This window comes from Mus caroli, unplaced genomic scaffold (assembly GCF_978045245.1).
Source record: "Mus caroli unplaced genomic scaffold, Mus_caroli_1 scaffold_1, whole genome shotgun sequence".
NCBI lineage: Eukaryota > Metazoa > Chordata > Mammalia > Rodentia > Muridae > Mus > Mus caroli.
This window is the reverse complement of record NW_028227256.1, coordinates 182714311-182741180: the sequence shown is the minus strand read 5'-3', so window position 1 is coordinate 182741180 and position 26870 is coordinate 182714311. Positions and strand designations below refer to the sequence as shown.

The following is a 26870-nucleotide window of genomic DNA, read 5'->3' as shown; positions in this document are numbered from 1 at the left end:
AAAGAAAAACTGGGAACTGCAGATGAGAAAGGAAGCGGGTTCTTGTTTGAGATGCTGGCCTCTTCATGAGTGGCTGAGGCTGTGCTGAGAGAGAAGGAAGAGTGAGCGAGGCTTTGTGTGAGGCTTAGACATGCCAACCTTGTGTGGACAAAGCAAGCCAGCTCAGAGATGTCCCAAGATATGAAAAATATGGTTAATATATTAAATCTGTAACATAAATAATTCTGTACACACAAAAAAATTAGAAATGGAGGCTGGAGGGATGCTCAGCAGTTAAACGCACTGACGGCTCTCACAGAGGACCCACGTTCAGTTCCCAGGACCCAGACTGTAGCTCACAACATCTGTAACTGCGGGTCAGGGGGGACTGATGCTCTGCTCTCACATCCATAGCTACCAGGTAGTCATGTAGTGTACATAGATACATGCAGACGAAACACTTAATAAAAATAAATATATCTTTTAAAATAAGTGTATAGTACCTCAATATACTCTACCTGTAGGTTAACAATCCAAAAGATTTCATAGTTAAAACTCATTTTGGGTGTTGTAAGAACTAGTTTTCCCTAACAGTATTGGCAAATCTATGTTTTTGCTGATCATTTACTAAATCAATACACTTTAAGAAAAATTCTCCTCTTTCTTCCTAGACATTATGGTCACCATGGGTTTTGCACGAGATGAAATCAATGATGCCTTAGTAAGTCAGAAATATGATGAAGTTATGGCTACTTACATCCTTCTAGGTAGAAAACCACCTGAGGTAAGTGGTTTTTGTCTTTTTAAATTAATATATATTAATTTTTAATTAAATGGATAAAGATAAGTTAGTAAATGTATTCTGTTCTTTGTAGGACCAAAAATAACACGAAGATCCTAGTAGTTTTCTTAGAGATCAGAAATCAAAGGACTAAATTGTTTACTGATCTCATTAGGGCCAAGCAGCTCCAGCCACAGTCTCAGCTTTGAGTCTGGTGTCCCCAGAGTTATATGGTGTACACTGTGTAGTCAAAGGCAGTGTGACTATCATATACATACAGAAACAAGACATGAAGGCAAAAATAGGCACAGGAAGCTGAAACCATGTAGAAGTGAGACCCTAGGGAAAGATGCTGCGTGGTCTCCGCCTTGTGTCCAGTGACTTCTGGACGCCCAGCTGAAATTCTCAGGGACAGCAGAGGGCCACAGGAAGAAAGGAGGAGACACATGCAGAAAATAACTATATGGAAGTGGGAACCATGCGAGGAAATGATTCTTTGGGAAAACATTGAAAAGGAGTTTCAGAGCACTGGTCATTTTATGCCAGAGCATTGAAAGTTGAAAATTAGACATCTGTGACAGGTGTTCTCTAAAAAGGGCTATAATTATTCATAATTAAATAGTAACCATGAACAAAATCATATATTCCAACTGAAACATATTGAATCTGCCTTCTATCAGAAACTATGCTGGGCTGGTGAGATGGCTCAGTGGGTAAGAGCACCCAACTGCTCTTCCGAAGGTCAGGAGTTCAAATCCCAGCAACCACATGGTGGCTCACAACCATCCGTAACGAGATTTGACTCTGTCTTCTGGAGTGTCTGAAGACAGCTACAGTGTACTTACATATAATAAATAAATAAATCTAAAAAAAAAAAAAAAAAGAAACTATGCTGACAGCATGAGGGAAAAACCAAAAAGTCTTCCTGTCCAGCAGCCCTTGGGGTAGAGCTAAGCAGCCAGCCCCACTGTAAGTTACAGGGTGTGCTGCAGATACTCTGAGACTATGGGAGAGCTGGCACCTACAGCAAGCTAGGGTGACATTCACCCAGGAGGTGCATGTGGCATGACACTTCGTGACCAGGGGAAGTGGGATAAGCCCTGATTTCTCAGATGCCTGCCTATGTAAGGTGACCTGTCAGTGAGGCCTAGTCAAGAGACTCAGGGAATGGCTCAAATAGTTATTTCTAGCCTCTTTTGACTGTTCTCCTTGGACTTCAAATGACCACTGGGCACTTTAATTTCTTATTAATGCAAATACAAAGTCCAGGCATATACTAAAATCAAATATGAATTACATTGGAAGTAAACTATTGAAGCTACTGTGACTGGAAAAGTCAGGTTCACAGTCCCCACCAGAGCCATTAACTGTGCACTTCATTCTCTGAGCCTCAGTTTTCCTGTCTGTAAAAATGTGGATAGTAACACTCAGCTCTTGGGGTCATTCATTGAAAAGGTTTAATATATTAAACCTTGACCCTGCCTTACAATAGCTGCTAATGGGTCACTGCGCACCCTGCTGCTGTAGTGAACAGTGCCAGTCCTGAATCCCACCGCAGTGCCAGGGTTGACTCGGAGCTTCAGAGCAGCACAGGCTGCAGACTGCAGAGAGCTGTGTCTGTAAGCTTACCATGGTCAGGGCTGAGGGAAATCATTTCCTAATCAGCCAACAAAAGAAAGTGTGTTTTGTAAGTGTGGAAAAGCAAAAAAAACATTGTAATTTTAGTTGCAATTGTAAAATATGCTTAATAGTCCCTGTGTGCACATATATACATGTACATGTCTACATACATGTACACACACACACACACGCACGCACGCACGCACGCACGCACGCACGCACGCGCGACCTTGGTTTTCCACCTGGAGATGCAGATTAATGCATCCCGTGTTTGAGGCAATGGTTAGACAAGTAACCTGGTGTGTGGAACACCCAGGAGCATGTCTGCTGTGCAGTTGCCATGCATCCCGTGTTTGAGGCAATGGTTAGACAAGTAACCTGGTGTGTAGAACACCCAGGAGCATGTCTGCTGTGCAGTTGCCACGCAGGGAGGCTTTGCGGCTGTGCCTTGCTGTTCTGACTGAACTGAGCCATTGTGCACAATAGCAGATTCTGAGTGCCAGCGGGAGCAGCCTGACATCCAGCTCCCTCCCTTCGTCCTTGCCAGTTTGAAGTCTCTTTTCCTCATACAACATGGAGTCGTTTTGTTTATACACGTTCCTATTTCAAGTCTGGGTGACCTCTCTTCTCACAGTTCGAAGGTGGTGAGTCACTGTCCAGTGGGAGCTTGTGCCAGCGATCACGGCCGAGCAGCGACCTGAACAACAGCACCCTTCAGTCGCCTGCTCACCTGAAGGTCCAGCGGAGCATCTCGGCCAACCAGAAGCAGAGGCGCTTCAGTGACCACGGTGGGGAGCAAATCTAAGAAGGAGGCACTCTGGCCCTGCCTAGTGTGCACTGCCCAGCACGCTCTCATGTCCTCTCTCCTGGGACCTTCTCAGACGGGCATCGCTGGGTGACCAATCATAGGGTCTCTTCTGTGGGACCTGAGCCGATTTAATTTCTCCTATAATCGATTTAACGTTAGTAGAGAGTGTAAAGCACACAGCGTGGATGTTGTCAGCGTAGGAGGGTTCTGATGGCAGGAAGTGTGAGTTCTTTCCCAGCTAACCTTGCTGTTTGTACACATTGCAGCCGGCCCCTCCATCCCCCCTGCCGTCTCATACACCAAGAGGCCTCAGGCCAACAGCGTGGAGAGTGAACAGAAGGAGGAGTGGGGCAAAGACACAGCCCGCAGACTTGGCAGCACCACGGTGGGATCAAAGAGCGAAGTCACAGCCAGCCCCTTGGTGGGGCCAGACAGGAAAAAGTCCACAGCTAGCCCAAGTGTGAGTCAGAGCTCTCCTGTGTCAACACTTAAATTCATGTGTCAGAAGTTTTTTTTATAAAATCTTGTCTTTTGTCTTTTTAAATGGTTCAAAGTGAATCCTAATTTAAAAACCATGAGAAAGGGGGCAGACATCTTGTGAATGTAATAGAAGAAACATTGCAGAGAATTCTGTGTTGTTGTCATTGTCCTTATTTGGAAGGCAGTTTCACTGGATAGCCCAGGCTGTCCTGGAACTCACAGCAACAGTAGTCCTGCCTCAGCCTCTCAGTGTTGGAGTCTAGGCAAGAGGCCCTGCTCCCAGCTCCCATTCCTCGGTAAAGCATCGCCTCGCTTCAGAGTGCTACATTATATCCCTACTCCTTTGTCCTGCTTTTGTGATATTTATTTGATATAAATTGGTGAATTTAATCTTACATTTACAAGTAAACTGCTGTCTAAGGGCAGACTCATTAAAAATTTGTCAGCTTTCCTCCTGTGAGGTCTCCTAAAATACCACACTCTAGAAATTAAATCAAGCACCAGAAGAGAGGCCACAGTAGTGTCCTGTAAGACAGCAGGAAGAAGAAAGATTACAAAGTTGGGGGGGGGGGTGTGAGTGAGGACAGGGCGGGTGAAATCTGGATGTGAGTGAGGACAGAAAGCAAGGTGAAGCGTGGTTAGCCTTGTCGGTAGGAGAGCTGACGGCCATGAAGGAGCAGAGTTAGGTTACTTTCCGATATTTCATCAACAGTTTGCATATTAGAAGATGCAATCGCATTTCGAAACTTGGAGAAGGAGAAAAACACTTTAGGCCTAGAATTTTATATCTAAACATGCTAACTATATTCTTAGGCATAAGATGTGTCAGCTGTTTGGCTACGCATTGACTATTTAAAACAGTGCACTACTTAGGGTGTCCTCACAAGAAGAGAAGATAACATGTTGCAGTAAAATATATAAGCTAAAAGTAATCCAGTAACTTAGCAAGAGCCAGGAAGATGGCTCAGTGGATAGGGATGCTTGCCGCCATGCCTGACAAACTTGAGTTTCATCTGGGACCCCAGAGTGAGAAAATTGTCCTGTGATCTCCACACATGTACACACACACACATGCACACCCATCACACACACACACACACAGGCACACTGTCACAGACATAGACACGCATGCATGCACACGCACACTGAAAATTCTCAGCAGTGTCCAGGGAGTAAGAACGGGGCAGAACTTAAAGCAAATACTTGCCTTGTTGGGCAGATGATGGGAATAAGGTTAAGAAATAAATATGGGTGAGCAGACATCAATCAGGAACAGAAGAAAGGGGACCTGTATAACAATGAAATAGAACAGTAACTTTTAAATCAACAGAAGGGAGAGGAACCCTTTATCTCATATATTGGGGGAGGGGGAATACTCAAAATAGAAAATCTGCAGTGATGTACCAAGCAAAACCAACACGCCTTCCTCTCAAACAGAGAGTACAGTTTCGGGTGCCAGTATTCTGTGTGGTAATTGAGACAATACTTTTTTCAAATATATAATCAGCTTAGCACTTCCTAGTCTAAAAAGTAGATGTGCATGCCACTTTACACATGGGAAGTATATCAAGTCTGCAGGGGTGGCTCAGTGATCAAGAGCACTCACTCTTGCAGAAGACCAGGTTTGGTTCCTAGGGTCCATATGGTGGCTCACAGCCAGAACTCCAGCTCAGGGGATCCAATAGCCACCTCTGGCCTCCATGTGATATACCTACATGCATGCAGGCAAAGTGTGCATACACATAAAATGAAAATAGATAATGGTGGCATGACTGTTTGCCCTCTTCTACCTGATCTACTTGGAAATGACAAAAATACTTATTTTTTTCAGTACTTACTTCCTTGTCAGCTGGAGGACTGTTAGGAAGGTCAGCACCCCGCATAGCAGTAAAAACAGACTGTCCCTGTGTAGCCTGCCAGTTCCCTCTGATTGGACCTTCTTGGCATGGTCAACGCAGCTCTGTTCTCTCCTGTCTGTCCTATGTGCTACTGTGTCCTAATCCTGATGCTGCAGATTGTTCAAGGCCTGTGTCCCCAGTGGGCCGTCCATGTCTCACCAGCCTGTCCATAGCTGTGGCCGCCCAGCTCTTAGCTGGGGTGGGAACTGCTCTGTTCACCGTCTCCTCAAGCCTGCACTCTGTCTATTGACACAGAGGCTTCCTCAGAATCCTCAGTGCTGAGGTGACTAACGAGTGTTCAGACTGTATTCATTTACTTTTAAAAAGCATTACATTCAAAGTAGTTATACTACATTATTTAACACTTTTAAAAACCGTAAGCCAGAAGATCTGCCACAGTTTATAGTTTTCTCTTTGCTGTCTATTACTTTCCATTCTGAACTTGTAGAATAGCTTGGGTGAATCCTTCTGTGGGACTTCTTTCGCTAGAGAAAAAAAAAATGAGCATGGCATAGCTGTTTCATTCTTTTTACGACAGGTCAACACTGTATCTATTTTGTTCTTGGGATGGCATGGCGTCCTTCTAGACAGGAGCATGGAGATCAGTGTAGTAACTGCATGGCTTTTATAAGTACCAGTGGCACGTGTGGCACGATCTAGTCAGCCTTTCTTTGGGAGTGATGTGCATCCTCCGACAATTCTGTTATCCCTTCATTTTTTTTAAAAGATGTATTATTTGTGTGTGTGTGTGTGTGTGTGTGGTTGCTACATGTGTGGGGTGTCCTCAGAGGCCAGGAGAGGTTGTTGGATTTCCAGGAGCTAGAGTTACAAGAAGTTGAACCCTGGACACGGATGCTGAGAGTCAGACCCAGGTCCTCCGCCTGAGGATGGCTGAGATGTCTCTTCAGCATTCGGAGAGATTTTTAAAGCTGCACTTGCGTAACTTTCCTTACGATTTCCCCTTCTGCATCTGACGCTGAGGAAATAGCGATTGACTGCTCGTACTAAACGCATGTTAGAGTGACTGTATTTTAAAGGCGTGTAAAGGCTAAATTGGATAAGAAGGTATTTTTCATTGAAGAATGAAACAGAAGAGTTGTTTTAATCCCTCTGAAAGTCGCTGAAAGTGCTTGCTTAGCATCTGCAAGACCCAGGGTTCAATTCCCAGCACCACAAACAACAACAAAACAAAACCACAAAAAAGCAGAAAGTCACCCCTGTCTATTTTTATACTGGTAACATGGCCAAGGTTTGGCAGGCATGATGGTATAAGGTCGGGTCCGCTGAGTGGTAAGGAGAATAACCCGTCCTAGCTACCCTTCTTCTGTCCTTTATCTTAGGAGACATAGCCTGTCTCCTAACTCAAATGTGGGATTATGGGCCGTATCCTTGGATTGCAGTGCACGGCCGTCCGTCAACCCTCAGCCAGGCTGCACGAGCCCACACACTTTAGTCCTTATGGTGTTCACAGGCTACAGAGGCCTCCGGAGGGAACACCATCCGCAGGGGCCGTTCATGCTGAGATCAAGAGCAGCTGCTCTCTGCTCTGCCCTTACTCAACCTGCCGCTCCCTGGACAGAGTAAATGAAAGCCACTTCCTGTGGCTTCCCAGTGCTGGCTCCGACTGTAAGCTAAAGCCCTAGTGGGTGTGAATTGGCTCATGCTTTCTCTCTTGGTTTCGGTTTTGCTTTACTTTTTATTTCTAACATCTACATATGAGAAGGAAGAAAAACTGGGTCTTGCTTATGTGAGATTCTAATCAGCTAAAATTATGCTGTGAAGTTTTTCTAGTAATTAACAGTTTTAAACACATTCTTTTGATTTCATACTAATATAGTTCCAATTTTTAAATTGATCTTCTTTTCTTCTCCTTAAAGAACAACGTATATTCTGGCGGTAGCATGGCGAGGAGGAATACGTATGTGTGTGAGAGGAGCACAGACCGGTACGCAGCCTTGCAGAATGGAAGAGACAGCAGGTGACTGTTACTGGGCCCAGCAGCAGTGGCTCTGCCATTGCTGCATATTAGCTTTGCTGAAATGTCCATAGCTATGTGGGTCCAAGGGAAGGAGGTCAGAGCAGTGAGGCTGTAGTAGATGCTCGCTCTCACGGGGCTGCTTGCCTTGGTACCCGAGTGAAGGGTGCCAGGGTTTTGGGGCAAGTAAGAAGTAGCCTCTGACTGCCAAGGGCCTGGATGCAATGTGGATGCAAATACAGCTCAGGACCAAAGCAGCGTGTGCACTCCCAACCTGACCCTCGAGACTGAGGCTTCTCTCTGTACCCTGCCTCTGCCGTCTCTCTGCCCCTTACCCTTCAGCAACTCACATGATACCCAAGTAATGAGAGCTTCCTTTCCTTCCTCTAAGCAAGTGTGGTCATCTCAACTGAAGGCAGAAGCACAGACTTTGTACTGAGTTCTAGTGTAGTTGGAAAACCACTGACATCACATCAGAAGGATGGGGCACGGGTTGCAATGAGGTAGAACATTGGTGTCCTTCAGCAGTAGACACAGGGTGAGTTCTGGGATACAGCACGCAAGGACGGCAGTAGCTTCCTGCCGTAGCGTCCTGTAGGCTTGACAGTTGGGAATGTATCGTTTCTCCTATCCCCGGTACTAAGCTATAGCTCCTTATGTCCATAGTGGCTAGCCTGTTGCTCATGGCATAAGACGGCACTGTGATGTAAGCTGAAGGAGGTGCTGTCTGCAGCAATGGCGTTTTTCATATAATTATGAGTTCTTAATGCTTAAATAATGTAGGAAGATTTATAACAACACATCGCACAGAATTGATCTTAGAAAAAGTGAAAAAAGACTCCAACAGTAATTATCTTATTTGTAGCTGACACACATCCACAAATAGGTCCTGCCCTCTCAGACTCACAAGCAGAACAAGAATCTGAGAGCTTTCCAATGGTCACACCTTAAATGGAGAGTTGTTTCATTAATCACTAAGAATGTGTCTGTTTCTTTCAAGTGTTTCAATCATGAAAGTGTCAATCGATTGAGATTCAGGAAATCTTTCTCAGCTTTCAGTAACTGTACTTCTTCTTTTATGTCAGCCTTACAGAGATGTCTGCCAGCAGCATGTCCTCGGCGGGCTCCACCGTGGCCTCTGCTGGCCCCTCAGCACGTCCCCGCCACCAGAAGTCTATGTCAACCTCTGGCCACCCTATAAAAGTTACACTGCCAACCATTAAAGATGGCTCTGAAGCGTATCGGCCTGGGTAAGTCCTGCTTACGTGGCTCTCTCTCCTCAGGAGCTCTCTGAGGAGAAGTGTGTGCGTTAGCAGTTATCAAAAGCTACCTGACGAGAAAAGCACCGGGGTAGCTAGGGCGCAGGGTCAGCTGACACTCGCCAGCTACCCACAACACCCACCACAGGATCTTAAGACTTCTGGTGAGTGGAACACAGCTTCTGCTCCAATCCAATTGCTCGCGGGACCTGAGACTGCATTAGTTAGGGAAGCAGAAACTGGCCTGAGTAGGGCCACAGGCCTCATCCGGCCTGAACAGCACCGGTGTAGCTAGAGCGCAGGGTCAGCTGACACCCGCCAGCTACCCACGACCCCCGCCACAGGATTTTGAGACTGCTGGTGAGTGGAACACAGCTTCTGCTCCAGTCCAGTCACGCGGGACCTGAGACTGCTCTGGTTGGGGAGGCAGAAATCCGGCCTACGTAGGGCCACAAGCCTCTTCCGGTCAGAAAAGCACCGGAGTAGCTAGGGCGCAGGGTCGGCTGACACTCGCCAGCTACCCACAACACCCGCCACAGGATCTTAAGACTTCTGGTGAGTGGAACACAGCTTCTGCTCCAATCCAATTGCGCACGGGACCTGAGACTGCATTAGTTAGGGAAGCAGAAACCGGCCTGAGTAGGGCCACAGGCCTCATCCGGCCGGAACAGCACCCGTGTAGCTAGAGCGCAGGGTCGGCTGACACCCGCCAGCTACCCACGACCCCCGCCACAGGATTTTGATACTGCTGGTGAGTGGAACACAGCTTCTGCTCCAATCTTTAAACAGTGACAACAACAACAACTAACCCCAGAGATTACCAGATGGCAAAAGGTAAACGTAATAATCTTACTAACAGAAACCAAGACCACTCACCATCATCAGAACCCAGCACTCCCACTTCGCCCAGTCCAGGGCACCCCAACACACCGGAAAAGCTAGACACGGATCTAAAAGCATATCTCCTGATGATGGTAGAGGACATCAAGAAGGACTTTAATAACACACTTAAAGAAATACAGGAGAACACTGCTAAACAGGTAGAAGACATTAAAGAGGAAGCACAAAAATCCCTTAAAGAATTGCAGGAGAACACTGCTAAAGAGTTACAAATCCTTAAAGAAAAACAGGATAACCTAATCAAACAGGTAGAAGTCCTTAATGAAAAACAGGAAAACACATCCAAACAGATGAGGGAAATGAACAAAACCATACTAGACCTAAAAAGGGAAGTAGACACAATAAAGAAAACCCAAAATGAGGCAACACTGGAGATAGAAACCCTAGGAAAGAAATCTGGAACCATAGATACCAGCATCAGCAACAGAATACAAGAGATGGAAGAGAATGAATTTATGAAATTCCTAGCCAAATGGATGGACCTGGAGGGCATCATCTTGAGTGAAGTAACACAATCACAAAAGAACTCATACAATATGTATTCATTGATAAGTGGATATTAGCCCAAAACTTAGGATACCCAAGATATAAGATACAATTTGCTAAACGCATGAAACTCAAGAAGAATGAAGACCAAAGTGTGGACACTGTGCACCTTCTTAGAATTGGGAACAAAACACCCAGGGAAGGAGTTACAGAGACAAAGTTCGTAGCTGTGATGAAAGGATGGACCATTTAGAGACTGCTGTATCCAGGGATCCGTCCCATAATCAGCTTCTAAACGCTGACACCATTCAATACACTAGCAAGATTTTGCTGAAAGGACCCAAATATAGCTGTCTCTTGTGAGACGATGCCGGGGCCTAGCAAACACAGGAGTGGATGTTCACAGTCAGCTATTGGATGTATCACAGGGCTCCCAATGGAGAAGCTAGAGAAAGTACCCAAGGAGCTAAAGGGATCTGCAACCCTATTGTTGGAACAACATGATGTACTAACCAGAACCCCGGAGCTCTTGTCTCTAGCTGCATATGTATCAAAGATGGCCTAGTCGGCCATCATTGGAAAGAGAGGCCCATTGGACTTGCAAACTTTATATGCCCCAATATAGGGGAATGCCAGGGCCAAAAGAATGGGAATGGGTGGGTAGGGAAGTGGGGGGCGCTATGGGGGACTTTAGGGATAGCATTGGAAATGTAATTGAGGAAAATATGCAATAAAAATATTAAAAATCAAAAAATAAAAAAATAAAAAAATAAAAAAAAAATAAAATCATACACATAGCAAAAAAAAAAAAAAAAAAGAAATCTGGAACCATAGATACCAGCATCAGCAACAGAATACAAGCGATGGAAGAGAGAATCTCAGGTGCAGAAGATTCCATAGAGAACATCGGCACAACAATCAAGGAAAATGTAAAATGCAAAAAGATCCTAACTCAAAACATCCAAGAAATACAGGACACAATGAGAAGACCAAACCTATGGATAATAGGAGTGGATGAGAATGAAGATTTTCAACTCAAAGGACCAGCAAACATCTTCAACAAAATTATAGAAGAAAACTTCCCAAATCTAAAGAAAGAGATGCCCATGAACATACAAGAAGCCTACAGAACTCCAAATAGACTGGACCAGAAAAGAAATACCTCCCGACACATAATAATCAGAACAACAAATGCTCTAAATAAAGATAGAATACTAAAAGCAGTAAGAGAAAAAGGCCAAGTAACATATAAAGGCAAGCCTATCAGAATTACACCAGATTTTTCACCAGAGACTATGAAAGCCAGAAGATCCTGGATGGATGTTATACAGACACTAAAAGAACACAAATTCCAGCCCAGGCTACTATACCCAGCCAAACTCTCAATTAACATAGATGGAGAAACCAAAGTATTCCACGACAAAACCAAATTCACACATTATCTCTCCACGAATCCAGCCCTTCAAAGGATAATAACAGAAAAAAACCAATACAAGGACAGGAACCACGCCCTAGAAACAACAAGAAGGTAATCCCTCAACAAACCTAAAAGAAGACAGCCACAAGAACAGAATGCCAACTTTAACAACAAAAATAACAGGAAACAACAATTACTTTTCCTTAATATCTCTTAATATCAATGGACTCAACTCCCCGATAAAAAGACATAGACTAACAAACTGGCTACACAAACAAGACCCAACATTTTGCTGCTTACAGGAAACTCATCTCAGAGAAAAAGATAGACACTACCTCAGAATGAAAGGCTGGAAAACAATTTTCCAAGCAAATGGTATGAAGAAACAAGCTGGAGTAGCCATTCTAATATCTGATAAGATTGACTTCCAACCCAAAGTCATTAAAAAAGACAGGGAGGGACACTTCATACTCATCAAAGGTAAAATCCTCCAAGAGGAACTATCAATCCTGAATATCTATGCTCCAAATACAAAGGAAGCCACATTCATTAAAGAAACTTTAGTAAATCTCAAAGCACACATTGCACCTCATACAATAATAGTGGGAGACTTCAACACACCACTTTCACCAATGGACAGATCGTGGAAACAGAAACTAAACAGGGACACAGTGAAACTAACAGAAGTTATGAATCAAATGGATCTGGCAGATATCTACAGAACATTCTATCCTAAAACAAAAGGATATACCTTCTTCTCAGCACCTCATGGTACTTTCTCCAAAATTGACCACATAATTGCTCACAAAACAGGCCTCAACAGATACAAAAATATTGAAATTGTCCCATGCATCCTATCGGATCACCATGGACTAAGGCTGATCTTCAATAACAAAATAAATAATAGAAAGCCAACCTTCACGTGGAAACTGAACAACACTCTTCTCAATGATACCTTGGTCAAGGAAGGAATAAAGAAAGAAATTAAGGACTTTTTAGAGTTCAATGAAAATGAAGCCACAACATACCCAAACTTATGCGACGCAATGAAAGCATTTCTAAGAGGAAAACTCATAGCTCTGAGTGCCTCCAAAAGGAAACTAGAGAGAGCACACATTAGCAGCTTGACAACATACCTAAAAGCACTAGAACAAAAGGAAGCAAATTCACCCAAGAGGAGTAGACGGCAGGAAATAATCAAACTCAGGGGCGAAATCAACCAAGTGGAAACAAGAAGAACTATTCAAAGAATCAACCAATCAAGGAGCTGGTTCTTTGAGAAAATCAACAAGATAGATAAACCCTTAGCCAGACTCACTAGAGGGCACAGGGAAAGCATCCTAATTAACAAAATCAGAAATGAAAAAGGAGACATAACAACAGATCCTGAAGACATCCAAAACACCATCAGATCCTTCTACCAAAGGCTATACTCAACAAAACTGGAGAACCTGGATGAAATGGAGAAGTTCCTAGACAGATACCAGGTACCAAAGTTGAATCAAGATCAGGTTAATGATCTAAACAGCCCTATATCCCCCAAAGAAATAGAAGCAGTCATTAATAGTCTCCCAACTAAAAAAAGCCCAGGACCAGATGGGTTTAGTGCAGAGTTCTATCAGACCTTCAAAGAAGATCTAATCCCAGTTCTTCACAAACTATTCCACAAAATAGAAACAGAAGGTACTCTACCCAACTCATTCTATGAAGCCACAATTACTCTGATACCTAAACCACAAAAAGACCCAACAAAGATAGAAAACTTCAGACCAATATCCCTTATGAATATTGATGCAAAAATCCTCAATAAAGTTCTTGCTAACCGAATCCAAGAACACATCAAAACAATCATCCATCCTGACCAAGTAGGTTTCATCCCAGGGATGCAGGGATGGTTCAATATACGGAAATCCATCAACGTAATCCAGTATATAAACAAACTCAAAGACAAAAACCACATGGTCATCTCGTTAGATGCGGAAAAAGCATTTGACAAGATCCAACACCCATTCATGATAAAAGTCTTGGAAAGATCAGGAATTCAAGGCCCATACCTAAACATGATAAAAGCAATCTACAGCAAACCAGTAGCCAACATCAAAGTAAATGGTGAGAAGCTTGAAGCAATCCCTCTAAAATCAGGGACTAGACAAGGCTGTCCACTTTCTCCATACCTATTCAACATTGTACTTGAAGTCCTAGCCAGAGCAATTTGACAACAAAAGGAGATCAAAGGGATACAAATTGGAAAAGATGAAGTCAAAATATCACTTTTTGCAGATGATATGATAGTATATATAAGTGACCCTAAAAATTCCACCAGAGAACTCCTAAGCCTGATAAACAGCTTCGGTGAAGTAGCTGGATATAAAATTAACTCAAACAAATCAATGGCCTTTCTCTACACAAAGAATAAACAGGCTGAGAAAGAAATTAGGGAAACAACACCCTTCTCAATAGTCACAAAGAATATAAAATATCTTGGCGTGACTCTAACTAAGGAAGTGAAAGATCTGTATAATAAAAACTTCAAGTCTCTGAAGAAAGAAATTCTAGAAGATCTCAGAAGATGGAAAGATCTCCCATGCTCATGGATTGGCAGGATCAACATTGTAAAAATGGCTATCTTGCCAAAAGCAATCTACAGATTCAATGCAATCCCCATCAAAATTCCAACTCAATTCTTCAAGGAATTAGAAAGTGCAATCTGCAAATTCATCTGGAATAACAAAAAACCTAGGATAGCAAAAACTCTTCTCAAGGATAAAAGAACCTCTGGTGGAATCACCATGCCGGACCTAAAGCTCTACTACAGAGCAATTGTGATAAAAACTGCATGGTACTGGTATAGTGACAGACAAATAGACCAATGGAATAGAATTGAAGACCCAGAAATGAACCCACACGCCTATGGTCACTTGATCTTCGACAAGGGAGCTAAAAACATCCAGTGGAAGAAAGACAGCATTTTCAACAAATGGTGCTGGCACAACTGGTTGTTAACATGTAGAAGAATGCGAATCGATCCATTCCTATCTCCTTGTACTAAGGTCAAGTCTAAGTGGATCAAGGAACTACACATAAAACCAGAGACACTGAAACTTATAGAGGAGAAAGTGGGGAAAAGCCTTGAAGATATGGGCACAGGGGAAAAATTCCTGAATAGAACAGTAATGACTTGTGCTGTAAGATCGAGAATTGACAAGTGGGACCTCATGAAACTGCAAAGCTTCTGCAAGGCTAAAGACACCATCAATAAGACAAAAAAACCACCAACAGATTGGGAAAGGATCTTCACCTATCCTAAATCAGATAAGGGACTAATATCCAATATATATAAAGAACTCAAGAAGGTGGACTCCAGAAAGTCAAATAACCCCATTAAAAAATGGGGCTCAGAACTGAACAAAGAATTCTCACCTGAGGAATACCAAATGGCAGAGAAGCACCTGAAAAAAATGTTCAACATCCTTAATCATCAGGGAAATACAACTCAAAACAACCCTGAGATTCCACCTCACACCAGTCAGAATGGCTAAGATCAAAAATTCAGGTGACAGCAGATGCTGGCGAGGATGTGGAGAAAGAGGAACACTCCTCCATTGTTGGTGGGATTGCAAGCTTGTACAACCACTCTGGAAATCAGTTTGGCGGTTCCTCAGAAAATTGGACATAGTACTACCGGAGGATCCAGCAATACCTCTCCTGGGCATATATCCAGAAGATGTCCCAACCGGTAAAAAGGACACATGCTCCACTATGTTCATAGCAGCCCTATTTATAATAGCCAGAAGCTGGAAAGAATCCAGATGTCCCTCAACAGAGGAATGGATACAGAAATTATGGTACATTTACACAATGGAGTACTACTCAGCTATTAAAAAGAATGAATTTATGAAATTCCTAGCCAAATGGATGGACCTGGAGGGCATCATCTTGAGTGAAGTAACACAATCACAAAAGAACTCACACAATATGTATTCACTGATAAGTGGATATTAGCCCAAAACTTAGGATACCCAAGATATGAGATACAATTTGCTAAACGCATGAAACTCAAGAAGAATGAAGACCAAAGTGTGGACACTATGCCCCTTCTTAGAATTGGGAACAAAACACCCAGGGAAGGAGTTACAGAGACAAAGTTCGTAGCTGTGATGAAAGGATGGACCATTTAGAGACTGCCGTATCCAGGGATCCATCCCATAAGCAGCTTCTAAATGCTGACACCATTGCATACACTAGCAAGATTTTGCTGAAAGGACCCAAATATAGCTGTCTCTTGTGAGACGATGCCGGGGCCTAGCAAACACAGGAGTGGATGTTCACAGTCAGCTATTGGATGTATCACAGGGCTCCCAATGGAGAAGCTAGAGAAAGTACCCAAGGAGCTAAAGGGATCTGCAACCCTATAGTTGGAACAACATGATGAACTAACCAGAACCCCGGAGCTCTTGTCTCTAGCTGCATATGTATCGAAAGATGGTCTAGTCGGCCATCAATGGAAAGAGAGGCCCATTGGACTTGCAAACTTTATATGCCCCAATATAGGGGAATGCCAGGGCCAAAAGAATGGGAATGGGTGGGTAGGGAAGTGGGGGGCGCTATGGGGGACTTTTGGGATAGCATTGGAAATGTAATTGAGGAAAATATGTAATAAAAATATTAAAAATTAAAAAAAAAAGCTACCTGACATCATTTTCCAGAAGAATATTCTTAATTAAGCACCACTGCCTGGTTTATCACTTAAGTAATTTTATGGCTGGCGCGATGGGGCAACAGATGGCAAAGGCGCTTACTGCCAGGGCGATGACCTCCGGCCTCTCCCTGGAGTCCAGATAGTGAAAGAAAAGAGCCCGCGCTCAGGAGCTGTCTTCTGACCTACCCACGTGCTCTGTGGCACACACAAATAAACTAACCTTGTAAAATAAAAGGTAAGTAAGGTGAGACGCACAGCGAGCCAGCTGTGATGGCGCATGTCCCGGTGCTGGAGAGGCAGAGGCCAGTGGAGCTTTCTAAGTTCAAGGCCAGCCTAGTCTATGAAGCAAGTTCCAGGGCAGCCAAGGCTATTACACAGAGGAACCCTGTCTTGAAACCGTATCCCACCCTTGCTCAAAGAATGGGACACAGAACCAAATCCTGTTGGCACCACAGCCGTAGGTCCTAGTAGGTGCGGTATCAGTGGGGCAGGCACAGTGACAGCCGCTCGGGTATAAAATTGAGTTTGCGGTTTTTAAGTTTCACTTATGTAGGATTCTGACTGTAGGGCATCTTAACATGCTGTTGCTTCAGGATTAGGCTCTCTCCGTCACACTGACAGCTCCATGCAGCACTATATCCCCTGGAGTCTCAAGAAGAAACATGGGGTGATGTGATGAAAGGCCTTTTGACAAACAATGAAATCCATTCTGTACATTGCTAAGCAACATATGTTAAAAGCATTCAAGTTGAATACCCTTTATCTGGAGTTCCTAGGCCCAGGAGCCTTTGGGATTTTGGATATTTTCCAATTCCACAATATTTGCATGCATAATGAAATAGATGGGATAGACCTTGAATTTCAACATGAAATTCATTTAGATTGGTAGCATGCCTGACATGCACAGCCTAAGCTCATTACATAGTGTGTTTTCAGTGGATACGCATGAGGTCACACATGGAATTTCTCATGTGTAGTGTCATATCAGTGCTTAGACAGTTTTTGGATTTGAAGCATTTGGGATTCGGATATGCCGATTATGTCATAAATACCGCACGTGCTGCACTCTGGCTGGCATTCCAGATTCTGACAGCTTTGTCTTCATGTCAGAAATATTAGAATCTATAGTAAAAATACAGTTTAAATTGGCATCTCCTCCTTGTATAACGATTAGTAAATTAATTCTCCCATGTACCTCATTTCTAATGTGAATAAAAATCATTGGGCCAACAGGAATAGCCACACCTTTCCCCTCCCCATTTTTAGATTGAGTGAAATCTGCTCCTGTCATTATTCTAAATAATAGATCTTAATTTCTCCCAGCAGTGCAGCCCAGAGAGTGCCTGCTGCTTCCCCGTCTGCTCACAGCATCAGTGCCAGCACTCCAGACAGGACCCGCTTCCCCCGAGGGAGCTCCAGCAGAAGCACTTTCCATGGGGAACAGCTCAGAGAGCGGCGCAGCGCGGCTTACAATGGACCGCCCGCCTCCCCATCCCACGAAACGGGTGCATTTGCACATGCCAGAAGGGGCACATCAACTGGCATCATCAGCAAAATCACCTCCAAGTTCGTCCGCAGGTCGGTACCCTGGGCTGGGGCTGCTTTCTCTGCTGAGGAGGCTTGGTCCTTTCCTTTCACCTGGGCTATGATTTTTCTAGAATGACTTCATGGCATCTCACTGATTTTTACAGGAATTGGGAGTAAAACACCTGGAAGGGATAGTCTTTTTCCTTAAGAAAGAGAAATTAAAAATAATAATTTAAGGGCTGATGTAGCCCAGTTGTCAAGTGTGGCTGGGCATGCAGGAAGCCCAAGGTTCAGTGCCAGCCTGCGGAAGCCATCACTCAGGAAGCAGTGGCAAGAAGAGCAGAAGATCAAGACCATGGGATCTGTGCCCAGTCTGGGATGCAGAGGGCCCTGTCCCAGAAGAAAAGTGACAGCTTTTGTAGAGCAGAGCAAAAACTTCCCATAGAAAACATTTTGTCAGGAGTGGGGGGCACACACCTTTGATCCCAATGCTGAGGAGGCAGACAGAGCTCTGAGCTAAAGGACAGTCAGGTCTACATAGCGAGTCTCAGGACAGTCAAGCTATGGAGAGAGGCCCCGTCTCCAAGAATAAAAAGGGAAGGAAGGGGAAAGAAATGTAAAAATTAGCTAAGATTTAAAATGTTTTTACTTAGGAGAAGGAATTAAATAGACATCTAAGCTTGAAAGATACAAGAACTAGCCTTCCTCACTGCTCTGTCTACCACACCAGTGGCAGGCAGTAATTAGTAATTAAATCTTTTTATGTTGTTTATTTACTGAGGTGGGGAGGAGAATCACGCGCCATAGCGTGTGGAAAGCGGGGATCAGAGCACACCTGTAAGAGTCATCTCCCCTTCAACATGAGATTCCAGGGGTTCAGCTCAGAGCGTCGGGCTTGGTGGCAAGCACATTACCCATTAGGCTAAGAGAGAGGTGGGGGGAGGGAGGGAGGGAGGGAGAAAGAGAGAGAGAGAGAGAGAGAGAGAGAGAGAGAGAGAGAGAGAGAGAGAATATACTTATTTGTATATGTATAATATTATATACATTGTATATGTGTTATATATTATGTATGTATGCATGTATGTTTACAATCCTTTCAAATCACACTTATCATTTAACTTTTTTTGTTTTTGTTTGTTTATCATTTAACTTTTTTGACTTTGTATAAGTTTAAGGTCACATGATTACTTAAAAACTGAAAATCAGAGGCTAAAGAGACAGATCAGCAGTTGTGAGCACTGGCTGTTCTTCCAGAGAACCCAAGTTCTATTCCCAGTGCCCTCATGACAGCTCACAACTTTCTGTAACTCCAGTTCCAAGAAATCTGACACAGTCACACAGTCATACATACAGGGGAAACACCAGTGCACATAAAAATAAGAAGCAAGAAAAATTTAAAAACCTGAACATTAAAATAAACACAAGATAAATGTGTGTCTAACAAACTAATAATCTAGTGAAATAGCATAGCTGTACTTAATACAAACTAGTCATACTGTGTGGCGCACATAGGTTATATGAATGCCAAACAAATACAGACTGATATCAATTTGACCCATTAATACCAGCCCATGCAACATGAGCCTTGCCACATAAACACTCGGCTATGCAGAGTGCTATAAAGACAAAGAGGGCGGGATCTGGGCCCTCCAAGTCTTAGAGTCATGGAAGAAACAACTGAGCAATAAGCCATGGGCTGAAGCAGAATGCAGCTAACAAGGAACGTCACGGGCAGGGCATGACCGCCTCTAAGCAGCTAACAAGGAGCGTCATGGGCAGGGCATGGTTGTCTCTAAGGGTCCATGTCATACACTCATATGAGCTAAGCCTTCAGTCAGTGAATGGAGAAGGCATGTTAATTGCTTGAACACTGGTGTTTACTTGCAGTGTCTCTAGTGTTCCTGGTATTCCAGAGTGAATGGAGAAGCTGGGCATGGTGCCTCATGTCTTTCATCCCAGAACACAGAAGGAAGGCAGATTGCTATTCCAAACATAGCAACTTACCACAAGCAGACAGAAAACTTGGTTGGGTAAAGAAGGGCAGCAACCTCCCCCTTTTCTGTGTGCAGGACCACACAGCTGAGTTTCAGTCCTTAAACACTCAAAAGCAAGTATCTTAGCAGACTATCAGTGACCTTATGCTGGCTGTACAGGTGTGCAGAGTGGCACACCTAAGAGGAGGACAAATCAGAGGATGGTACTGGCAGCCATTGCAGGTGCTAGTGTGATTGTCGGTCACTGGCGCAGTAGATAGGGAAGTGATGTCCATTCTCCTTGGAATCTTGTGCCTCAAATGCCTGCCAGTTGAGTACAAAATGCTGGATGTATGGTATTTGCTTTTGTGTCACAGAGCCAGGCTAAGCTGAATGGGCCCTATGTCCCTATCTGCCTCTCACCGAGAGCCAGCTCCTTAGGCCTTAGACACTGCTGCCCTCTGCTCAGTAGGCTGGACCAGCATGTGAGCTCCAGCAGTGAGATGTAAGGGGAGCTCCCACTGTGGCTGTGGAGAGCTTGGGCCAGGCAGCAGTGTCCTCTGTGTCAGCACAGTCCTGCTGAGTGCAGGCATCTCCTCCCTGCTGCAGGGTCAGCGGGGTCACTGTGTTGCTAACACTGAGCACCGCCCTTCTGTGCAGTACCACAGCATCTCACACAGCTGGAATGGCACTGCATGGCAAACCAGCTCAGAAACAGATTTATTTCAATTTGCTATAATAAAATAATTTGTACAGATGGCAGTGAGTATTTAATATTCTACCTAGTGAAAATAGCAATTATTTTTTTAAAAAATAGAAATTTAAGAAACCCTATTTGAGAATACAAATACATTTTATTATTCTTTTGGTTCTGAAAAATATTGGTTGGTTGGTTGGTTGGTTGGTTAGTTGGTTTGCTGTTGGGTTCTTTTGTTTTGTTTTTTTTGTTTTTTGCACAATACATCTATGGTTTTCCTTTTGGTCCTAATGCTAAAGCCCTGCAGGCTTGGGATCCGTGTAGTGTTTAGTGCCCAGACTGAGTTTGCTATATAGCAGCTCTGGCTAATGCACGAGATGGGAGGAGGGCGTGCTGGTTTTAATCCTCCTGTATGCATTTTACATAAAAGTAGAAATGTGGAAAGGCTAAAGCATTTTTTTTTTTTTAAGAAACTTAAGCATTCAAGATGGTGATTTCCCTAGGATCCCAAGGTATCTTTTGTTCTCTCATAAGCTACCTCTTAATGTTTGAATATCAGGCTATAACTTGACTCAGTTTATTTACCTTCAAACATCAGGGTAGTTAGAATTTTGGAAGACTTTAAAATTGTTTTTCAAAGATTTATTTATTTCATGTATGAGTACACTGTTGCTGTTTTCAGACACACCAGAAGAGGGCATCAGATCCCATTACAGAGGGTTGTGAGCTACCATGTGGTTGTTGGGAATTGAACTCAGGACCTCTCGAAGAGTAGTCGGTGCTCTTAACTGCTGAGCCATCTCTCCGCCCCAACTTTAAAATATTAATCACTTTCAATGTAAAGACAATTGACAGTTTTTCTGATTTTATTTCACAGGAGGATATCTAGAAAAGATTATTGTTCTGTTTATAATTCAGTCTGTATTTTTAGCCTCACCTGCTTGTATAGGTTGATGACTTAATGTGCATGAATTCTTGGAACTTCTAAAATAATTCATTGTGTATTTAAGAATTAGTATTTAGAAAACCATGCCGGCTCCTTCCTTTCTTAAGATTTGTTTCTATGTATAGCTGTTTTGTCTACATATATGCACAACAGGAGAAGGCATTCAATCCTATGAGACTACAGTTCGGGACAGTTGTGAGCCACCATGTGGGTGCTGGGAATTGAACCCTGTTCTCTGGAAGAACAGCCAGTGCTCTTCACTGAGCCACCTCTTCAGCCCTGGGCTCACTTTCTTAATCTCAGTCTCTCCTCTCCTCTTCTCGTCTGCCAGCACTGTGTCTGTCTGTGTGCGTGGTGTGTCTGTGTTTGCTCCTCTGTCCCTCTCTACCTTATTCTTGAGACAAATTCTCACTGCTTGGGCTGGCCTAACTGGCCCCTAGACCCCAGGCTGTCTCCAGAAGATGTGCACTGCTTTGCACGAGTCAGGGCCTCATGCTTGTACAGAAGAACTTTGCTCACTCATCTGTCTTCTCGCCTCCTGTCTCCTAAGCACAGCCTTAGTTGCACAACACAAGCTTGTGTTTAGCTGCAAGATTAACATGTTTGCCCAACTGAGCAACAGCCTCTAGACGTACATGTAATAATGTGAAGTTTAATGTTGATGTTGATAATCATTAAACCCTATTTAACCTTAGATTATACTAAACTAAGCCAAAAGATAAATATTAATTATATTTGTAGCTTGGAATTGGAGGGTTGTGTTTAAAGCAACTAACTTTTCCCTTGATACCTCCTGCCGACAGTATCTAGTAGATAGATGCTCCAGCAACGGAAGTGTGAAGAAGGACTCAGAACCAGCAGTAATGAGCAAGCTGACATCAGTGTTGTTTTAGTTGTGGGTTTTCTTGATCTTTTTGCTTTTAAAATTGTTAAATCTCAACCTTCTCTTTATTTTTGAGGGATCCAAGTGAAGGTGAAGCCAGCGGCAGAACCGACACAGCCAGGTAAGCCACAGGTGCCAGTGCTCACACACCTGTGTGGTGGTGGGCAGTGTGACCATTTGATGGCATCTGCACTGTGAGCCTCCCTGGTCCAAGTGTGGTGGGTTTCCTCATGTCACCTAGCATGCAGTGAAATTCAAGCTTATCAACCTTGAGTTTGTAACTCACAAATTAGAATTGCATACTTGGTAAAGAAATGGGCTTTTCGTTCTGTCAGAAAAGTAGGTCAGAGCAAGGGATTTATAGGTGAAAGGGTACTGTTCTCTCTAATGTGGTGTCACTAAGGTGAGCCTTTCTGGGACCGTGCAGAGCACTGAGGTAACTAACATGCAGAGGATATGCCGAGAGTACTGTATTTAGGTGAGTATGTAATCTTGCACCGCAGTATAAAAGTCTACGCTGGCATGCTATCTGGGTTTCCCCGGAGAAACAGGGGAGACAATGAGGTAAATACTTTGTGTCCATTTAACAGTCTGGAATGTATTTTCTTGATTGCAGCTTTTAGCTCTTTAGAGGCTCAGATATCTGGGATTGAAAAGAAATACTTTATGTTCCTTTTTATATTGTATAATATGTTTTTATATGTTATATGTAAATGCATATTACATATTTCTAGAAGAGACATAAATGTCTTTCAGAGATATAGCTTCTTCCTTAAATCACAAATGAATGAGGAATGTTTATAGGCAAAACTTGCAGCTCATCTATCTTCGGACAAAAGTGCAGTATGTTTAATCCCAGGCACTCGCTCTGTATCATGGAGATCTGTTCAGTTCACCTCCCTGTGCTTACTTGAGATGGTTTTCTGGTTCAGTGTAACTTATGAGATATCTGTCCAGAAAATTCAATGTGCCGGCCATCTCTTGTGCCCAGTGTGGTTCTGGATGCCTGGGATGTGTCAGGCGTGACGCAGGCAAGCATGCTGGAGCTTATGATCTAGGGACTGTCAAATGATCCATCTAAGAAGCCTAATAAATGGTCAGTGTGTGTGAACGGCATGACTAGGGAGGGGTGGCCATGCTAGGTCAGGGATCAGCGGTTAGGGACTGTGGTGAGGATAAGAAGCAAAGATTGGAAAGGCGAGAGGAGGTTATCCCTGGAGCCAAGGGAGGCTTCCTGGCCTGTGCAGACACTGGAGAGGAGAGCACAGACCTGAGGCCAGGAACAGCATGGAGACCAGTAGGTCCCAGCGGGAAAAAGTAGAGAATGAGAGACCAGGGGTGGGTGGAAGCCACAGGCACCTTCCAAACCAGAGCAAGCATGCTGCCTCGATATCCTGACAGTGTGGTTCAACCCCCCCGACTGTAGGGCTGAAACCTCTCTCTTCTGACATTGCTCCTAACTATAAGAGGATAAAAACAAAAAAGGTTTATACTTCAATACTATGTTTCATAAGAGAAATCCCAGTGGCACCTGATGTGTGTCTGTGTGCAGCTTTGTAAAGATGTGTGTGCTTGCATGTATGTGTGTGTATATATGAAAGTATGTGTGTATGTGTATATTTGAGTGTGTGTGTATGTGCGCGCGCGCACATGTCTATCTGGCAAGTGGAGAATCTGTGTTTTAGAAGTGACCCCCCAAATATAGAAAAAACTATTACATTTTCACTTTCAGCTGCACATTTGTTCCCCGGAACAGATGCACCTAACACAGTTTGCTGCCTTAGACTGAAGATGCTAAATGCCAAAGTAGGCAGTGCCCCAGGCCTGTTTACAGCATGGCGATAGCATGCTCCCTCTGAGGGCTGACTGCGTGTACACTGGAGTTGCCACTCACGTTTCGTGGCTGTGGCTTCTTTGCTGAGGAGAACTTGGTTTTCATTTCCCCTTTGCCTTGTAGAGGTCCATCGGGGGATCCCAAAGAGAGAGACAAGGATGAGGGCAAAGAGGCCAAGCCCCGCTCCCTGCGCTTCACCTGGAGCATGAAGACCACGAGCTCCATGGACCCCAACGACATGCTGAGGGAGATCCGCAAGGTGTTGGACGCCAACACCTGTGACTATGAGCAGAAAGAGAGGTTCCTGCTTTTCTGCGTTCACGGAGATGCTCGGCAGGACAGCCTCGTACAGTGGGAGATGGAGGTCTGCAAGTTGCCTCGGCTCTCACTCAACGGGGTCCGCTTCAAGCGAATATCTGGGACATCTATTGCCTTTAAGAACATTGCATCCAAAATAGCAAATGAGCTTAAGCTGTAACGATTCGTAGGCTTCGGGATCAGGGAAGATGCACCACACCTGAGTACAGTGTCTGAATGTACTGGTGATACCTGTGTGGTCCCTCTGTGGATCGCCCATGTAGAAATTGTCTTTAATGCAATAAGGTTATACATAGTTATGAGCTGTAAAATTCAAGTCAGTATGAGCTATAATAATCGTAGCTTCAAAAGTAGGTTCACATGTACAGGTAAGTATATTGTGTATTTCTGTTCATTTTCTGTTCATAGAGTTGTATAATAAAATATGATTGCTTTAAAACCTGTATAGTTGTCTAGATCTCCACACAGAAATGTACGTTTAATGCTTTGAGTTGAAAAGGATTTCCCTGTTATTTACATTCTGGTGGGTTTTTAAAGTTCTTACCTCCATCATGCTGTTTTGAAAATTGTGTCCAGGATTAAAAGCGCACAGAAATAGTCTCTAAAACTGTAGCATGAAGTTTATAGAAATTATTTTAAACTCACATTTAATTTAAACCAGAAGTTGACAGTGGGTCGGTGTCCCGCAGTCCTCCTGCTTTCCCAGTCTCCGCCAGGGTCAGACAAGGTATGGTTGGGACTTAGAGAATGTCCTCGGCGTGGCACCCAGACTCCCTATACAAAGCCGACACAAGCCACAGCTCTGCCTTGAGCTAACTCAGAAGCACCTCCTGGAAGAGTTGAGTCTTTACCAAGCTTACTTGGCCCTCTGGGGTTTTTTGACCTGCTAATTAGCAACAGAGACTGAAAGAATCACCCAGCCGGCCGTAATGAAACAACCCAGCACTTGGGTTTGCTGCCTTCGGAAGACGCAGGGTAGCTGTGTCGGGACGTCTCATAGCACAAGCTCATCCGTAGTGTCAATGATTGCGTCAGCTGAGATATGATGCCACCTCAGGAATTGACCCGAGTTGGGAGCATCTGCCCCAGTGTCCTCCCAGCCTCCACCCTCCCCCACCACTCTCTGATCTGTCAGTACCGGAGAGGCCTGTGAGCTGGGCGTGCTCTCTACGCCCGTTCACTACGGACTTATGCTGCTTGGTGGTTCACTCTGCTCCCTCAAAACTCCTTTGTTTTCAATATTTTGCCCAAGTTCTCCTGTTTCTTCCACATCATTATTCCTGTCATGTGGAGCTTTGTAACTGGTCATTTGCCTTCTTTCATAATTAGTGACGTATGCGACGTAAAGCCACTAGAAAAGGCACATCTTTTTAATACTCATTATTTTCTACTGACTAGCCTTGGAGGTTGACTGTGCAATGTTATTTAATGTTGTAATTACTGTAATATCAGCACACAGGCCCCATCTGCACACTCCTGAGAACTAGAAAATGTACTCAGAGCTTGTCATTGAAAGGAAAGTAACGCTGTGGTCAGTGCTTGACATTGGAAACTGCACTGGAAAGCTGCCGGTGGAGGGGATGCCCTGGTCCACAGTGGCCTCCACACAAAGATGCTCTTATCTTCTGTACTGTACTGTGATGTAGCTTTCTTCTGTAACATTCTGTTCTAAATGGTGTGTTTTCTTGCCTTAGGGAAGGGCGGTGTTAGGGGGGGGAAGCAACAAAACAAAACTGTGTAGCCCCTTTTTAACCTGGTGTTCATCCCAAGCATTCGATGCAGATCTGCATTCACTCACTGGTGCACACTGAAACCTTACTTGAACAGGCCTCATAATAAAGCGTTTGTCTTTGGCTCTTTCTCGAGCTGTGAATCACCTGTTTGCTGCTTGGAGAGCCCACCGAGTGCGTTCTTCCCGGAGCTCTAAGTCCACTCGGCAAGCCAGGGATGGGCCGTGTAGGTTCCCAGGGTGTTGTTATGACAAGAAAGTTTGACCTTCCTATGGGAACCCCCGTCACTGACATACTTTTCAGAACAGAAACTTTCTATCCTCTGTTTTATATGTTCATGATAACATTTTGAAGAGCCAGAGGGATTTTCATATATTTGCATAAACACCTGGCTATATGATAGCAGGATTTCCTTGGCTCTGTGGAAATAGTTTGTATCACTTGTTAGAAAATAGGACATAGTATTTTGTTTAACAACAGCAAAAATAAAAAAAAAATAGCAAGAACCCTGACCCACTCATATTTGGTGGAGTACAATTGGATTTTAAACATGAAGCTCTTGTCACTGAAAGTGCCATTCCCGGCCCAGGTTCCTGTGAGGAGGCGGTGTCCTTGGTCTGTTGGGGTTAACAAGCAACTGTGCAGACAGTTCCTACCGCT

At 44.0% G+C, this 26870-nt stretch overlaps 1 protein-coding gene across 2 annotated transcripts in view; it reads left to right on the top strand.

The window, feature by feature from the left end:
• The window catches only part of Mark1 (microtubule affinity regulating kinase 1), a 108628-nt gene extending 81992 nt beyond the window's left edge, over nt 1–26636 (top strand). Inside the window, exons 11-18 of one of the 2 annotated variants that reach the window (XM_021178001.2) lie at nt 651–763; nt 3015–3168; nt 3455–3648; nt 7444–7544; nt 8627–8791; nt 17626–17880; nt 22405–22449; nt 24286–26636. In XM_021178001.2, coding sequence (XP_021033660.1) covers nt 651–763; nt 3015–3168; nt 3455–3648; nt 7444–7544; nt 8627–8791; nt 17626–17880; nt 22405–22449; nt 24286–24640 — 1382 coding nt within the window. In that variant the 3' untranslated portion in view covers nt 24641–26636. The remainder of the gene's footprint in view (nt 1–650; nt 764–3014; nt 3169–3454; nt 3649–7443; nt 7545–8626; nt 8792–17625; nt 17881–22404; nt 22450–24285) is intronic. The other variant, XM_021178077.2, reaches the window with a different exon arrangement.
• The last annotated feature ends 234 nt before the right edge of the window (nt 26637–26870 follow it).